This window comes from Abramis brama (assembly GCF_963993115.1).
Source record: "Abramis brama genome assembly, chromosome: 5".
Lineage (NCBI taxonomy): Eukaryota > Metazoa > Chordata > Actinopteri > Cypriniformes > Leuciscidae > Abramis > Abramis brama.
This window is the reverse complement of record NC_139967.1, coordinates 19,723,299-19,742,183: the sequence shown is the minus strand read 5'-3', so window position 1 is coordinate 19,742,183 and position 18,885 is coordinate 19,723,299. Positions and strand designations below refer to the sequence as shown.

At 36.5% G+C, this 18,885-nt stretch overlaps 1 protein-coding gene across 5 annotated transcripts in view; it reads left to right on the top strand.

The window, feature by feature from the left end:
- Positions 1-319: 319 nt before the first annotated feature.
- Positions 320-18,885, top strand: part of sh3glb2b (SH3-domain GRB2-like endophilin B2b) — a 34,350-nt gene continuing 15,784 nt past the window's right edge. For all 5 annotated transcript variants that reach the window (XM_084115327.1, XM_084115326.1, XM_084115325.1 and 2 more), the window contains exons 1-5: positions 320-479; positions 3,051-3,192; positions 5,623-5,751; positions 9,368-9,501; positions 11,809-11,901. In XM_084115327.1, the coding sequence (XP_083971453.1) occupies positions 417-479; positions 3,051-3,192; positions 5,623-5,751; positions 9,368-9,501; positions 11,809-11,901 (561 nt within the window). In that variant the 5' untranslated portion in view covers positions 320-416. The remainder of the gene's footprint in view (positions 480-3,050; positions 3,193-5,622; positions 5,752-9,367; positions 9,502-11,808; positions 11,902-18,885) is intronic.

The following is an 18,885-nucleotide window of genomic DNA, read 5'->3' as shown; positions in this document are numbered from 1 at the left end:
TAAAAGTCAAATATGTTGGGGTTTGATTCATATATTTAACAACAACATCAAACCTGAAAGCTAATATCCCAAAAGGTCATTGGTAGAAGGTCTGTTTAAAAAAAAAAAAAAGAGGGTCTGATTTGACCTACATAGACCACAGAAAACATTTTTTTTTATATAGTTATTTTTTCATGAAAACTACTTTTTAAAGAACTTTATTTAGTTACAATACTCAAAATACTGTGTTCAAAATAACTACAATAATAAAGGGGTTAAAGCAGGCTGAGTAGAGGATGGCTGATGTAACCGATGGTAAGATCATTAAATCCCAGGTTGCGCTGTCGATTCAGCCTCATCCTGCACAGTCGATCCCGTTGCAGGGACAACCAACAAGCTGATGTTGCTGAAACGCACACAGTGAAAACGCTGACACTATGGATTTCAATGTCAAGAAACTAGCGTCCGATGCAGGCGTCTTCTTCACTCGTGCTGTTCAGGTATGAAATGACCCAGTGCTTTCTGTTTACTTTCCGGGAGTTGCGTTCAGCCATAAGTGACGTGCGTATAATTCAGTAGGATGGATGAACGCAGCAGCTCGAGTGAATGACTGGACGAACAGCTTCGCTCTGTTGGCCTTTATGGACTCTTACGCGATTATTCAGACACGTCGCTTTCTGTAAATTCTAATTTATCTGTCATTGTTCAAGCGAACACTCCTTATGTCATTTTACGATTATCTGTATTTTCCTCGCCATTGTAAGCCGATAGACGCAAGCCAAGCCCGTATCCATTATTAATGGCTGTTCATGTGACAGTCACCAGCTGAATTCTCGCTTACAGCGTATTCACCGTTCACTAGAGAACAGTTAATTGTTTTTATTTTTAAGAAAGATGCATGTTTAGAGGTGCTTATGTTATAGTTTGTCCCCCCAAAAAATTCAGCTAATTTAAAAAATATATATACTCCGTTATAATCACACAAGACAGTTAACAAAGTTTGAAGGGACAGTTCACCCACAAATTGAAAACATTGTCATCATTTACTCACCCTCATGTTGTTCTGAACCCCTATGACTTTGGTTCTTCCACTGAACACAAAATATATTCTGCTACTGTTCATGCTAGTTGTTTTTCCCCTATAAAATGAAAGAGATAACTTAGCCTACCTGTTCAATTGGACGGCTCCAAAAATGAAAAAAATGCTATCTTTAGAGTAATTTCTTAAATTTCAGTTTCATTGTGTTCAACACAAAAATGTTTATCACTCATTTGATGATACTTTGTGTTTTTTTAAAATTAATTATTTTATTTTTTAATATTTAAGTATTGCTGTAAAGAAAATCTTAAAGGTTTTGGAACAACATCAGAGAGATTTTAATACATTTTAATAGACCTTCTTGTAGAGCACTGAACGATGTCTGGCCAGCTGGTGTGTATGTGTCACTGAATCTGTTTCCATGATGTGGGTGGATTTGGCATAAAAACTTTTTTATTATTCTTTTTTATTCATTCCAATATTTGTAATTTATTTTCTAGGCTGAAACTGTATGTATGTTGTGACAGATGATATTTTCAGTAAAATGGATTCATTATTTCTAAAGGATACACCTTTTATAGGTCTATTATCAGAAACAAATACAATTAAAGTCAGCATGAAATGTACTTTGTTAGCGCACATTACTAGTCTTATGGTAAACAATTCATCCTCGCAAGTTAACACACACACACACACACACACACACACACACCAAAAAAAAAAAGTCTTTGTAATCTTTAATCAAAATCTGTAAACGTACATCCCCTTTGGAATAGCCTCCCCTGACAGTGAGCTGAATGGAACGCCTACTTTTCTAGATCCAATTAATTCCCAGTGGGAAAAAAACAAGCCATGCCCACTATTTTTCTCATTCAGTATTCTGTTTCACTCTGAAAATACGTCAATATACTGAAGTAAAGTTGGTCACAGCTTCCAGTTCACACGGACTTTAATACAAAATGCAATAATTTTATTTAATTGATAATTAACTGATAACTTGAACCAATATGTGATGATTCAAAGACATTACATGTGGTATGAATAGATCAAATTAGTCATCAAGAAAATGACATGCATTCAAAGCTGTAGATGTAGCCTAGACGGAATCCTTCATGCTGAGTCGCAGCGTGTAAATGTGATTTATATGTCCTTTTTTTTCCTCTTTCACCTTAAGCCTGAATTTTATGCTCAGTCAGCAGGGGTATTCCCTAGTGTGAGTGAAATATCAAACACCAGCATTATATATTTTTTCACCTTGTCGGAGTGCTCTATTCCAGGAGAGCCAGAGAGCATTTGGTCAGCTGTTAGCTACTGATTTTCAACATTGACTGAGGTTTTAGCCTCCATATCTGGATATTAAGTGAATATAATCTGCAAAGGCCCAAACAAACCTGTGCCATACAACACTTGTCTGACCCTCTTCCATTTTATTCTTGTTATTTCTCCCCTGAGAAGACACAACAGTAAATAAAAGAAGAACTCAACACTGTTTGCTGTCTAGAGACCAGATTGAGCGGGTGTCCCCATCCCTATCAGCCAATCACCTTAAGCATCCCTGCTTAGCCAGTCACTACTACTGTATCTGTCAGGGATTTATTTGGGAGCAGATCATTATCACTCAAAGCCACAGTTTTCTCATGGAGTTACTGCAGTCAGAGCCAGTGCATATATGAGCTGTAGATTACTGCCTATACTTTAGGCCTGCTCTCAGAGAACAGTTTTTTAGTAATGTATGATTATGTTGGCCTTTTTTTGACCTGTTATTTTTTTGATAGGAAGAAAGTCATAATGCCAGCAAATCATGTGAATTACTGTAAGAGTTCTTCTCCTTTTCTTGCTGACAATATTCGGTCTTTGAAGAGTACAAGAATGCTGCTCATTATTTGTTAACAGACTAACATTTGCACATCTTGTGTAGCATTCTGAAATAAAGTGTTAGAGCGAAAATAATGCATGTTCTTTTACCCCATAAAGAGCTGTGCTGATATGAACATCTGGTTTGGCAGTCTGAATTGTTTCATGTGTTCTTCAGTACACAGAGGAGAAGCTTGGCCAGGCAGAAAAGACTGAGCTAGATGCGCATCTGGAGAACCTGATCGCTCGAGCAGACTGCACCAAAAACTGGACCGAAAAGATCTTCAGACAGACCGAGGTGCTGCTTCAACCCAACCCAAGTAAGAATCTACATGGGCATTTCATGTTTAAGGTCTTGGGTCACATGCCTAAGCCCCTGTATTGCATTTTCTTAAAGAAAATATTTTGTTATTGAATATGGTTTGAAATGTGTGGCCTTAAATGTGTTGGAAAATGTCTCATGTTGTTGACATTTCCCATTAACATGATGAACAGGAACATCTGTTTGTTGGCTTCTGAATCAATTTACTTTAATGTCACCATTTGGTTGATTACACCATGAAAAAAATCAAATGTCTGCTTAATTCCTGTACAGCCAGCCAGTGAAATATAATGCCTGACAACCATCTTAAAACAGCAATGGTTCTCACGTGTCACCATGTCAGGTGGTATCACGTTATGTGAATGCAATGTTTCACAAGGGTGCTGAGATGGACATCAAACTGTCATAGCGGTTAAATCTGAGCTGTTAATCGTCAGTGTGCTCTTACTTCACTCCAGGTTACTGCAGTGGGACTTTCCCTGTCGTAAGTGTACTGGAAGGCACTTTGGATAAAACTGTCTGCTAAATTACTTGTTTCCTAACTACTGTTCAAATGTTTTATATTAATTAATACTTTGATACATTTAATGTATCCTTGCTGAATAAAAGGTGATACCAAAGACTTCCACATTCTTACCCAAAAATTCTGTTTCAAGTAAATGCTGTTCTTTTGAACTTCATATTCTTTAAAACATGTCACAGTTTCCACAAAAATATTAGACCGCACAACTGTTTTTAACATTGATAATAAGAAAAAATGTTTCTTGTGCTCCAAATCAGCATATCAGAACGATTTCTTTGGTGAACATAAATGAGCTCATTCAAAAACATTAAACGTACAATATATAATTGTTTCGCCACTAGGGGTCACTAACCTCTTACAATAACAAAGGCGTAGTTGGATGACGCAACATTTGCTAAGAATTATGGATCTTGTCGTCAACATCAAGCCGACTGATCTAATAATGTTTATGGATGAGTGAATATATCGATGTTTTTATCATGACTGTGATATGAAGCAGTTCGGAATTGCTAAGAGACAGCTATCAGCTCCACACGCGACGCGAGTCCCACGGATATAAAAGGAATATGGACATTTCATGCTACTGAATTACACGCAAGTGCAGAATTACTACTCACAGGTCAGTTTATTAGACAAATTAAACTTGTGAGGTAACGCAGCGCTGTTTCACTTGGTCTAACATTACACTAGCACACTAAACTGCATTTAAATGTGTTGAAATGTAACGTTATGTGTTTGTCTGTATGAGACTAGCAGTAAGCTAGATCAACATTAGAATAACATACAGATAATATTCTAACATTTTATCATTGTTGAACTATATAACATTGAATAGTTTTATGTAAATGTGCTCACCTGTTTAATAAAGTACATGTAGGAGCGGTCGAAGTCTCGGACGTGGAGCTCTCGGCATCTCGAAAACACCGTGCTGATATTGATTCTCGTTTTAGTTCTCCTTTTTTATCCAAAGTCTGCTTGCCATGGTCCATAATGTTTGAACGAAACAACAACAGCGTGCAGATAGACATTACGAACTACACAGTTGTCCACGTCTGTCGCCTTGGTTACTATCAGAGGGCTCTGGTTACTATGGCAGTACCATAGCAGTACGAGCCGAAACCAGGGAGAACGTGGATATGACGCCATTGACGACGGCAAAACGGAAATAAAGAAACGTTCCGTGTCTTCGAATTAAATTACAAATTTCTCCTGGTTTGAAAGTTGTTGGAAACAGTCGGGATAATGTAAGGACACAACTAAAAAAAAATACATCGATATAGTGATTTTTGCTATTTTTAAAGCAAAAAAACTACATATTGTACCTTTAAACATCTTACCCACCCTCTTATCTCTTACATTTGAGTCAAACATCTGTTTTAATTTCGGCAGCAAACAACGGAGTAAACAACAAAAAAATATTTTATATTAATACTCTGTTATAATTCCTGGATCATTGATAAGGCCATGGGTTTCAGATGCTTTAGAACTCAACTTTGACTGCAGTACCTAAAGTAATTGCAAGAGGTTCTGATGACCTAGTGATTGTGTACTAGTAAGAACACTAACCTGTTCTTTCTAACTTTCTCCATGCTCCAGTTGACCAAACTGGTAAGTCTTGTCTTTACTCCACATGGCCTGTGCTTTAGGTCACCAGTTTAATTCCTTCCCCCAATGAATGATGTTTAGTTTTATTAGACACAACGTGTGGATTTCGCTCTTCTCACTATGCCTTTGTCATGATAGTTTGTTTGAAAAAGGAGAATGCATCTTGTGGTTTTAGCCAGACACAAGCTCAAGCTTGTTCTTCTGTCATCTGAATATCTTAACCAGATCTGGTTATCAAAACTGAATAAACTGACTGAATAAAGCATGATGTCCATCTTACTGATATGAATCTCTGTTTAGGTGCCCGTATTGAAGAGTTCTTCTATGAGAAATTAGACAGAAAGATCCCATCCAGAACCACCAATGCAGAGCTGCTGGGACAGTATATGCAGGATGCTGCAAAGGAATTTGGGCCAGGAACTCCATATGGTTCGTACAACCAACCAGAGGAAAATTAATATAATATATTTAACCCTTTTTTTATTTTATTTTTTTATCATTTTGCCTGCATTAAAGGATTAGTTCACCCCAAAATGAAAATTTCCTAATAATTTACTCACCCCAATGCCATCCAAGATATCCATGTCTTTCTTTCCTCAGTGGGAGAGAAATTATGTTTTTTGAGGAAAACATTTCTGGATTTTTCTTCTAACAGTGGACTTCATTGGTTACCATCGTTTTTAAGTCCAAATCAATGCAGTTTCAAAAGTCTTCGAAGTGTTTAAACGGGCTGTACGGGATCACAGCTGAAGAAGAGGTTGTTTTCTTCTCGAAACGATAGGTCATTTTCAATTTTTTTTAATAATTTATAGACTTTTTACCTTCAATAGTTCGGATTGAGCTGATCAACAAACGGACAGGGAACTACGTCATCACGTTGAAAGGTCACGCCGGCAATACTATTTGAACTACTATTCATATTCATCAGAATGTTATTCATATACTATTCATATTCATATTCACTGAATACTATTACTATATAGTACCAATATAGTATCATACTATATAGTACCATATAGTATCAACGTGATGACGTAGTTCCCTGTCCGTTTGTTGATCAGCTCAATGTGAACTATTGAAGGTAAAAAGTCTATAAATTAGATTTTTTTTTTTGAAAATGACCTATAGTTTCGCTAGATAACAATCTCTTCTTCAGCTGTGATCGCGTACAGCCCGTTTAAACACTTCAAAGACTTTTGAAACTGCATTGATTTGGACTTAAAAACGATGGTAACCAATGAAGTCCATTGTTAGAAGAAAAATCCAGAAATGTTTTCCTCAAAAAACATGATTTCTCTCCCACTGAGGAAAGAAAGACATGGATATCTTCTATGGCATTGGGGTGAGTAAATTATTAGGAAATTTTCATTTTGGGGTGAACTAATCCTTTAATGCCAACTGCATACGTTTTGGCACAAGTCTGTAGTTTTATTGGAATTTTACTATTTCACCCCCATTTCCTTTAATAAACCTATTTTACACTAGGCACACAAAATAGTTACACTCAGGACCTTAAGAACAAAACTGTCCCATTAAAACTGCAATTTTTAATCACAGGCCATTTAACTGTAAAATGATGCAGTCTTTGCTAATAGGCTTTCATTCTGTTGGCAAGGCTTCAGAATTAAAATATTTTACAAGATGGTGCCATTTGATCAGGTTTGGCCTATAAAGCAAATACTTGCTTTTTCCTGTTTTCTGCTTCTGCATATTATAGAGCAAATTGGAGTGTGGTTTGTGTGTCTAATAAAAAAAAAAATGTAATATGTAATATTATGTAATATTTGAGAGAGGAAAAACTGTACTGTACTGCAAATCCCAGAGCTCTGTGTACCAGTGGAGCTCTGCTGGCATTTAATTGGAAAAATGTGGTATTGCACCCAAACAAAATCTTACTGAAAGCTAATTTTTTGAGATATCAACCTCAAATTTGTAATACAACTTGTTTAGATTAATGGCCTTGATTTTCTAGCAGTTTTTGAATTCGATAAGTTTTATTAAATATATATATTTTAATATAAAATAATGTTCATAAATCATTTTCGAAACTTAGCCCCTCTAACTTTTTTTGTTTCATTTTATTTTTATTTTTATTTTGTATACTTCTCCCAAGGGTCTTCTTTAAAATGAGACCAAACTTAAGTCTGTGCTCCAAAGCTTCACATTTTTATAACAGTTTTTGTCCAATGGTTAAAAAATACCTGCACTTATAATTACACTGTTGACCCTTCCCTTAACCCAAACCATATCACTTAACCTGTCCCTAACCTTATCTGTATAACATCTTAATAGCAGCAAAAGTGTTTTGCAACACAACATGAACACAATAAGAACATTGTAGCTAACAATTTTTTGTAAGTACATTGTAGTTATAGACACCTAATATAAAGTATGACCTTGAAAATTATCTGTTTTTCCCTACTAGAAGCCAGTACATATTAAAAAATAAAAGAAGGTATTTTTATATATATATAGATTTATTTACTCAATTGCTCTGGGATGCTGTGCCTCATGCCTGACCTTGCCTATGGCACGATGTGAGTCAGGATCACTGCTGCCCAAGCTCTCATCTATTAGCCTATTATTATTTTTCCTGTTTTCCACTGTTTTGCTTCTGACATGACAAAAAAATGAATCTATGATTTGTTTGATTCTTGGCAAGTGATTGTTATATACTATGCAGCATTTTGAAGTAATCTAGCTTTGCAAGTCTCTAAGTCAAGTTAATGTTTTGCTGCAAGCTATGTGTCACTAGATGGCGCACTCGCCCTCTCTAAACAGAGATTGTTGGCAAACAGTTTTTCACCGATGCTTTTAGGTTAGAATTTTCTAAGTGATTGTGTATATCTGTGTATGATTCTGTAACCACTTGATATATAACTAGTTACAGAGTATATGTATTTTTTCTCTCAATTATTATTACGAAATCATACAATTTGGGTAAAAATTTATAGGGGTGTAACGATACCCTCATGTCACGATTCGATACATATCACAATACTGAACTCACAATGCAAGATTATTATGATATGGTAAGACATATGGTAAAAGGTTAACAAAAAATGTACTGTTGATTAAAATGCTAAATTTGGTATTTTATTGGGGGTGGAAATGAATAGGCTTGGACTTGGTGCTGGTAACCCAATGTAACCCAATTATTCTGACACCAGAATAAAAATATTCATGATTCTGAAGCTAAAAATACAGAATTATTTTAGACTAATATATGCTTGCACTCTGTCATTGACTAGATATATTTAAAATAATGTAGGCCACTTTTTACTGGTTATAAGACATATGGCATCATCAGGAGCCACAAATATTTCATTTTACATTATATATAGTAGTTTAATGTAGTACTGAAACTAAAACTATGTAAACTTGAATTTTATACTCGCATAGTAATTTTCATTTTGGGTGAACTATGCACAATACAGATTGCCACTATTCACGATACATATTGTTGCATTTTTGTATTGCAATATATTGTGACACAAAATATTGTTACACCCCTAATAATTTAAAATAATAGTGCCTGTTAAATACTTAAATTAATATAATCATGTCACTGCAAGACATGTCAATTTTATTTAAAAAAAAAATAAAAAATCAGGACCACTACCAAAATAAATATTAATATATAGAAACATGAAAAAACAAATGAAAACATAAAATTGTTTCATTTACATAGAATCAGAGCATCTCTAAGTGGTTCATAGCAGTTGTAAGTGGTTCATAAGTGATTCATTGAGTTCAGGACTGTGACTGAAGAATATATTCATTAAGCTGAATGATGAAGATGCTTACATGCGTAACAAGGTGAGATGAGTCAAAGATTGTTTTGTCTACATCTGATAATCTTATCACACAATGTTGATCTCCCATCGAAATGAGTTAAAAATGTGCAAACCAAATTGCTCGAAGCAATTTCCATGAAATGTTCTTGGTTAGTTAAACAAGCTTGAAAATTATTTGACAGGAAAACATTGAAAATGTAATTGGAATCGTATGTAATGTTATGTTATGTTTTGTGATCGTTTACCAGGCAGTACTTTGATCACTGTTGGAGAGTTTCAGAAGAGGTTAGGTGGAGCAGAGCGGGAATTCTTACATACATCAGCCATCAACTTCCTCACACCTCTGAGGAACTTTCTAGAGGGTGACTGGAAAACGATTTCTGTAAGTGAAATACATAATCTTGGCATTAGATGGCTCACTTCCATCTAGTATGTTGGCTAACATTGGCTGATAAAATCTGTTCGTTTTCTTTGGACACTTATCTCTGTAAAATAGTTCAGTACTGCTTTTGAATTGAAGAATATCCTGACCACAAAAGTTACAATTTTACAGTTAAGTTACATTTTAGTACATAACTTCAAATGTAATATTGAATAACACACTAGTTAAATTTATGATCAAATAGGCCTACTTTACATGTGCTTTAGCTTGTTTGTCCACCCATCAGAATAAGAGTACTTCTTTAAAGCCTGACAAAATATTATTTGATTTAAAGTGTACTTTAAAGTAAAACTTGTTAACTGTCGCCCCTCATTTGAACAGAGATCACCTGGGGCCGGTTTCACAAAGATAGACTTTGACTATGGCTTAGATATAGTAGATAGTCAGACTTCAGATAGACATTGAAATAAGACCGTTGCACAAAGCACTTAAGACTCTGACTATCTTAAGTAGGACTACACTGCAATGCATTCTGGGTAAAATAAGACGCTTTTCAAAACAAAAAACATGGCGGATCGAGTAAGCGGCGCATTCAACCGCTCAGTGCAGTTTACCCCAGCGGAAAATATGTGTTTGTTGGAGGAGTATAAATGACGGCGTATGTTTTTATGTTTCCACTGTTCGATCGCGCCCGTGCCTCTCTCTCTCTCTGACACACACACACACTCTTCAGCATTGCAATCTTGACATCGCAGCCTGTTGCAGCATTCACACCAAACGCGAATAGAGCGTCAAATTCGCGTCTAGTTCGACGCTTGAACATTTTGAATCCATTCGCGCGTATAAAGCGAGCGTTTGAAGCGAAATAGACGGGCGTTCAGAGCTATGACTCCACTATGACTAGCTACCCCAGTTGCGTGAGCGGTGTATTGCATTTCACGCATCGCCCGTGCCGTGATGCTTGCGTCCACTGCTCACGGTACGTTCACACGGGTCGTCAGCGTCAACGCTTGACGGAAGGCGTGGCTGAAGTTTGGCACTGACGCCATGGTCATAGCAGCGTCAGCCAATGAAATTAGACAGGAACTCAACAACAAGCTTCATTGTCATTCAATGTTCATAAAGGACCGGGTGATTGCCCACCGCAATAATTAGTTTCTCCTCCATTTTAAAATTTATCCTCAGTTTGCTGCTCTTGAACAGGATGAACGTGATTGGCTGCCGCCTGGCTACTGTATTTGCATAGAGCGATCTGATTGGCTGACGCTTCCGTCGGCGGCGCTTCACTGGCGTTGCTCGCGGCAGAAGTTGAAAAATTCTCAACTTCTGCCGCGAGCAACGCCGGTGAAGCGCCGCCGACGGATCCACAATTCTTTTCGGCAACGCTTGACGTCACCCATTCAAAGTCAATGGGAAGCGCTGACGCTGACGCCCCGTGTGAACATACCGTCAGACTATGAAAGGGAGCGCGCCGATCGTTGCTCGCGTTGACTATGTAACGGCCCTAACAGTTACAAGGACATTTTACTTGGGAATGTAATAACTGGAAGAAATGTTTAAATTATGAGCCTTTTCCCTTTTCTTTTGGCAGTTTGTAATTGATTGTGAACTGCTGGTTGCCAAGGTAACATAGAGTCTTAGACCTAAGTTAGCCTGGGGGTAAGGTGTCTAATTTTTTTGGTCTAAATTAAGTCAGTCTTTATTTTTGTGAAACAGTCTAACTTGCATTAGACTAGTCTATGAGCAAATTTTAGACTTGTCTAACACTATAGACCGGTCTAAAATAGCTTTGTGAAACCGGCCCCAGAACTTAAATGGTTGTAATTCAGAAATGCTTTGGAATACAGACCTAAGGTTGGTCTTTTTTTAAAGAAGACACTCAGCAGATTAGTGCAGAAGTGAAAGCACTTAACATGGAAAAATTGTAGAAGTTTCAGTTTACTGTTAGTAAATGTACTGACATTTCTTATTTTATACAAAATATATATTTTACAAAATAATTGCTAAAAAATTAAAGCCATATGTCTAACCAAGTTGTGTTCCAAATTTAAAGTTGATATCACAAAAATTGAGCCCACTAAAAGGTTTTTTAGTATGCCAAATTCTTGACACTAAATGTGTTAAGAAATAATCATGAAATTATACTCCCTTTAAGTACACTTCAGTGCCCTTTTATTTTATTAATATTGTCTTCATGGACTGTTTTTAAAAATGTTACTTTTATGATGCAAAGTACAATACAAATACACATTCGATACAGTTAAGCACACGTTCTTTTTCTCAAAGGTCTGTATGTTTTGTTTTCAGAAAGAGAGAAGACTGCTTGAGAACCGGCGCCTTGACCTAGATGTTTGCAAAGCTCGACTCAAGAAAGCAAAGTCAGCAGAGGCCAAGGCTGCTGTAAGGTTTATTTACACTTATTCTATCATCATCACATACCTCATACCACCCACTTATCAAGAAGCACTTATGAGCTGTCAATATAGGATTCCGATTTCTCAAGGGACAATCCAGGAAGTATGCTATGAATAAAATGTGATAAAATATGAGGTTTGGGTAACATATTGGTTACAGCAAATTTTAAAGCCAAACAATTATCAATAGCACATTACAATAATGTCTCATTTGTTAACATTAGTTAATGCATTATACAACATGAACTAACAATGAGCCATTATTTTTTTACAGCATGTATTCATTTTTGTTAAGGTTACTAAAATGCAATTGTTCATGTTAGTTCACAGTGCACGAACTACTGTCAGATACAGGTAGATTTAGATTTCTAAATGTACAATATTAGTAAATGCAAAAAAAATAAATAATAAGATTAATAATACATTTAAATAAATTAATCATTAGTTAACAATTGTTAGTTAATGCAGTTAACTAATGTTAACAAATTAACCCTTATTATACTGTTACTATGGGTAATTTTATTCATTAGCCCCTGGTCACCACATCTTTTTTTTAAAGTGGCCCCTGAGCTCTGTAATTAGAGTCACCCTATGGTAAAAGTGGTGCTTCTGGTTTATTCTGTTTACCTCATTACAAAAGGGTAATTTACAGGGTCAAGTTACAGGGTCAAGATATTCCTTGAGTCTTACATTATATGGAAACATCATCAAATGATCCTTTCATATGTTCTCCTACTCTGAGGGATGAGATATTCTATCATCATCACATACCTCATACCCTACCACCCACTTATCAAGAAGCACTTATGAGCTGTCAATATAGGATTCCGATTTCTCAAGGGACAATCCAGGAAGTATGCTATGAATAATCAAGAATATTCATTCTAGCCCACAGCCTAAATATAGTCCATCATGAGGTCATCATTGACAACTGTAAGTGCAACGTCTAATCGAACAATGTGTCAAACACTGAAAGTTGAAAAAAATAAAATAAATAACAGACAGTTAAAATATCAAAATATCCAAAATCCACTAGAACAATGTTATATATTTTGTTGATTTGTGTACTTGCATTATCCCAAATGTTTCTAAGAATGTTTAAATCCCGAGAAATATGCAGTATCCAGGACACGAACTGTGTCCGTGCGTCGCCTATCAATGACATCACACCCGCGTTAACCTCGATTTACGTTTTTATTTTGTAGAAACCATGGAAACACCAAAGTCGCTTTAATATATTGGGCCCTATTTTAACGATCTGAAATGCAAGTATCAAACGCAAAATGCAAGTAACTTTGTTGGCAGAACTCAGGCACTGTTGCTATTATACTGGCGGGATAAATGACTCTTGTAACCGACGCAAATCTGAAATGGGTTGGTCTGAAGTAGCTACATTACTCATAGGTGTGGTTTGGGCATAACGTGAAGTAAACCAATCATCATTTCACATTTCCTTTAAAAGCAGGCGCGCTTGTTCCATGGCGGATTGCTATTATAACGGGAGATTTGCCAGGCGCACGCCAGGAGCGGTTCACAGCCGAGGAGACCAACGTTCTCGCAAGGGCCGTAAAACACAGAGAAATGACATTGCATGGGGATGGGAGAAACCCACCCAAATTAGCTTTGGTTAAACAGGCGTATAATAATTTGGGTAAATGTGTAAGCTAGATTTCTGTCTATTTTTTCACATCTTCATGGACACCACAATGATTTCCCTCATGTGGAATATTTTCCTTGTAATTATGTATGGTTTGCAAAAATGGCAACGGCTGCGTCTGTGTAGATGAGAGAAGCAAAGTGTATGCGTGTCGTGCACACGCTACATTATGGCCAAGCATGCACCCTTAAAATAGCATCTGAATAACGCGCCACTTAGCCTGACGTTGTCATACTCAGATTCTAGTCAGAATGTGAGTCTGATACTGCTCCATTGGGCTGTGATTATGGGGCGTGTTTCAACCGAACCAGGAAAGAAAATGCCTCTGCACTCAATTGGATAGACCTACAACCAATCAGAGCAACGGAGTAAGTGACGTATGTTTTTCATTCATGTTTCCGATCGACAAATGCCTTGATCGCGGTTCTCTGTTCCTCTTTTAAAATTAATGCGCTGTCGATATCTTCTATAACAGACGCGATGGTGGAATCTACACATGATGTTTTATAAACAAAGTTCGGGAGGAGCACGTTCAAATAATCAATCCAATCAACTTGTCATCAAACAATTACAGTCTACCCTATCAGCATGAGAGGAAGCATATATTTATTCACTCTGTCAACTCACCTAACATTCCTTGACAGTTTTCAGCATCCCTCCAGTCACTCTCGGCTTGTTCTTCCACAGCCTGGAATACGGGGGGAGTACTTTGGGTTCGGGCCGAATACCGAGTCCAGAGCCCTCTCCTCGGACAGCACGCCAAATATGCATTTATTCTATCTGACTTATTTGTAAGTGTGAACTCGTGAAATCTCAATTCTCCAGCGGCAGTCATCTTTGTTGTAAATTAATTCAACCCAAGCGCTCTTTGGTGACGTGGATGATTACGTTACTGTAGATCATCTGTCCATCATCGTATAAAGCCCGCCCTGACAATTTGATTGGTCCGAACAGCTTTTGTTCGGGCATAATAGCTCCTCAACGGATCAAGTCCAGACCGAACTTCCCGACCTAAAAATTTTGTGGGCGGGGCTAAGTTCGGCGGCATCCAGGCTACGCGCCACTGACTTTAGACTAGGTTTTTCCTGATCTGTGGTGGAATTGTTTTCTGGAACTGCAAAATAGCACCAGGGAACATTTGCGCCGGAACACCTCAATGGCTTTCGTAATGTTAATAAATCTTTAATACATTACTGGTCATCCATGAATATGATTTCTTCCCGAGTCCCGTTGTATTCTCCACCGGCTTTAGAGGTGAAGACAACATCTCCCATGAGTCCGCGAAATCAAGGCGCCATCAAGCTACGCCTTTGTTTTGAATAAACAACCTCTAGTGGCGAAAAATTACATAGTGTGCCTTTAACCACCAAATGGACTGATTCCTATTAATCTGTTAACATACTGGAAGCATTTTTGAATGAATTTTTGAATCTTACGTGTAAATAAGATTTACATGTTTAAATTCACCTTGACTAAAAATAATTAGACGAAAAAAAACCCCCTGCTAAACGTGATGCATGATGTGATAAAATATGAGGTTTGTACGGTGGCCCAGTAGTGCACAACACAACGAAATGAATCCACAACACAAAGGAAATGAGCCACAACACAACGGAAAATGTAGGCTACAACACAACGGAAATGAGCCACAACGGAAAATGTACAGCACAACGGAAATGAGCCACAACACAATGGAAAATGTAGAACAGTGCATGGCATGGAAAACTAACTCGCGCTCCGAGAGCCCTCTAGTGGTCGGGGAACATTTCCGTTGTGTTGCGGCTTTATTTGGTTGTGTTGTACATTTTCCGTTGTGTTGTACATTTTCCGTTGTGTTGTGGCTCATTTCCGTTGTGCCGTACATTTTCCATTGTGTTGCGGCTTTATTTCCTTGTGTTGTACATTTTCCGTTGTGTTGTGGCTCATTTCCGTTGTGTTGTGGATTCATTTTGTTGTGTTGTGAACTTATGTTTGCTTTTTAAATGTTGTAGTGTTGTGCACTACTGGGCCACCGTAGGTTTGGGTAACATATTGGTTACAGCAAATTTTAAAGCCAAACAATTATCAATAGCACTTTACAATAATGTCTCATTTGTTAACATTAGTTAATGCATTATACAACATGAACTAACAATGAGCCATTATTTTTTTACAGCATGTATTCATTTTTGTTAAGGTTACTAAAATGCAATTGTTCATGTTAGTTCACAGTGCACGAACTACTGTCAGATACAGGTAGATTTGGATTTCTAAATGTACAATAGTAGTAAATGCAAAAAAAAAGAAAAAAAGATTAATAATACATTTAAATAAATTAATCATTAGTTAACAATTGTTAGTTAATGCAGTTAACTAATGTTAACAATTTAACCCTTATTATACTGTTACTATGGGTAATTTTATTCATTAGCCCCTGGTCACCACATCTTTTTTTAAAAGTGGCCCCTGAGCTCTGTAATTAGAGTCACCCTATGGTAAAAGTGGTGCTTCTGGTTTATTCTGTTTGCCTCATTACAAAAGGGTAATTTACAGGGTTAAGTTACAGGGTCAAGATATTCCTTGAGTCTTGCATTATATGGAAACATCATTATCAAATGATCCTTTCGTATGTTCTCCTACTCTGAGAGATGAGTCACCTGCTTTGAGTCATGTTTTCATTGTTTGCTTTCCTACATAGATACTGTTTGCTAATATACACATTTAGGATGTGATTTTAGTGATTTCCCTCTTGATACATATCCTGTTAAAATTGTAATGGGGTTATCTAAGGTCAGGACCGGACCGGACTAGACTATGATTACCTCAATAAATCTATCTCTATCTCTATAAAGGAACCTGGTTGTTTGTTCCTTTTGTGTGTATATGGGAATACAATTATGATTCAGTCATCAGAGTTTTCTTTACTTTCCAATGGCCACATATTTGATTGTGTGCTCTGTGTCGGATCTTTTCCTTTCCATGTATTCACTAACACGTCTCTCTGTTGTCATTTGCACAGTGTGAGGGAGATGTGAGTATCCGAGTTTGTGTGTGTTTTCTCAACTGCCTTTCATACTTAGCTGGCTCATGCAAGCAGTTACTTAGTCACTATATATATATAGTAGTCAACATTTGAAGTGGATCAAAAAAGTTAATCAAAGTTGTCAAATATATATACAGGGCTTGACATTAACACCCACAATCCTACCAAAAGCGGGTGGATTATCGCAGTGGCGTGTAACATTCATTCTCACTAGCCACTTTGACGGGTAGAATTTTATTTTCAATTAAATAAATATATGCGCTGCAGATTTCAGAGCATGACGCTTTAACCCTTACACTGTTTTGAAATCCCTGTAACACCTTTGGTGTTCCTAGTAAAAATGACCTGCCTTAAAAAAAAATGTGTAAATCGATTGTTACGATATATTATCACCATATATTGGATTCAATCTTTTTGTCAACTTGTTTTCTTTTAATTAGGACAGGTTTTTTATTCATTTTTGGAACTAGCTGACCGTAGGCCTCACTGATCTGAGCTTGTGCACCTCAGTTTTTGAGTGAATTTCTTTTTTTTTTCTCCTAATACTATATTATCATCAAATATTGGATCAATCTTTTTGTCAACTTGTTTTCTTGAAATTAGGGCAGGATTGATCTATGGATAATGTTCATCTCTGTGAAAAGCCTGTAATACTCATAATAATGTGTGTGCATGCATGCGTGCACATGAACATGATGAACATTGTCCTGAACACTAAATGTATCTCTTATTTTCTATCTCCCCCATTTATTTTCAATGGATGGTCATTTTTGACCAATATAAGGTCAGATCAATGAGGCCCACAAGCAGGCAAAAATAAATACAAAACCTGTCATAATTGAAAGAAAACAAGTTAACAAAAAGATTGAATATAATTTTTCGCATACAATATATATTGAATATAAATTGAATAAAACCCTGTTACACTTGTGGTGTTCCCAGTCAAAAATGACCTGCCTACAGAAAATAGCTTTTAATTCTCCCGTTATGCTATATTAATAGTACAAAAATGATAAAAAAATTTTTGGTAAGTAGCTATACCCTGTGTGAGCATAGTCACATTTTCTAAATGAACCGAACACAACATAAATACATGCGTACAGGTTACTTGCTTCTTCCAGCGGCTCTGTTCACAGTAAATGCTGCTCCATTCAAACTCAGTCACTGCATGTGCCATTTGTTTGGGTTTCCAATAACGTGCATTTGGGAACACGCATAAAGTCTGACGCGCTTTGTGTTTTATGCGAAGTGTTAATTATTTACATGAATGGAGCTCTGCAGCTCGGTTAACAAACTCCATCTCTGCAAATGCTGTGAGTTTAGGTTCTTTATAATGTTTGTCTTGGAATGCAACGTGCATCATTTCACCAGATTCATAGTGGTTGTTGCATTTCTATTGTAAAGAAGTAGGCAAATATTAAAGATTAAGTAGACAATTGATTAAAACAAGGATTTTATCATGTTGTAAAGCGTAACAACAACAATCACCAGGCCATTGGTGCCCTTTGCAGGCATTTATTGTAAAAAGTAATGTACATAAGTTGATTATATTTATATTATGCACATTCATTATTTTAACAGAGTTGTTAAATAAAACCAAATGATTACTTGCTTTTGATGCTTTATTTGAACCAATTATTCATGCATTATTATATGCAATTATTATGCACTTGAAAGGCTAAAATTCACATAGGTCTATTTTTATTACCTAAATAAATAAATAATCCGATGTGTATCGCCACAACCTCTAATAAAATGTAATTTCTCAACAACAAAATTGTGGCCAGTGAAAATGCTGAGTGGCGGGTAACTTTGGAAAACCACTAGCTACAGTGGCTGGTGAGCAACAAACGTTAATGTCAAGCCCTGTATACTCTCACTCTCACACACACACACACATACAGTTGTGGTCAGAATTAATGATGCCCCTGGTAAATATGATTAAAAAAATAGCTGTATGAATAAATCTGCATTGTTTATATGTTGATCTTTCATTAAAAAAATTCGCAAAATTTTAACCTTTCATTGAAGTAAAAGAATTAAAAGTGGGGGGAAACTCACATTATGAAATAAATGTTTTTCTTTAAAACACGTTGGCCACAATTATAGGCACCCCTAGAATTATGAGTAAAATATCTCTGAAGTATATTCCCATTAATATTAAATTTTTTTAGCGCACCAGGGTGACTAGAAAAATAAAATTGTCCAGCTATGACTTCTTGTTTCACAGGAGTATAAATATGAGGAAACACAAAAGGCCAGATTACCTAAATCCATCACAATTAGTAAAA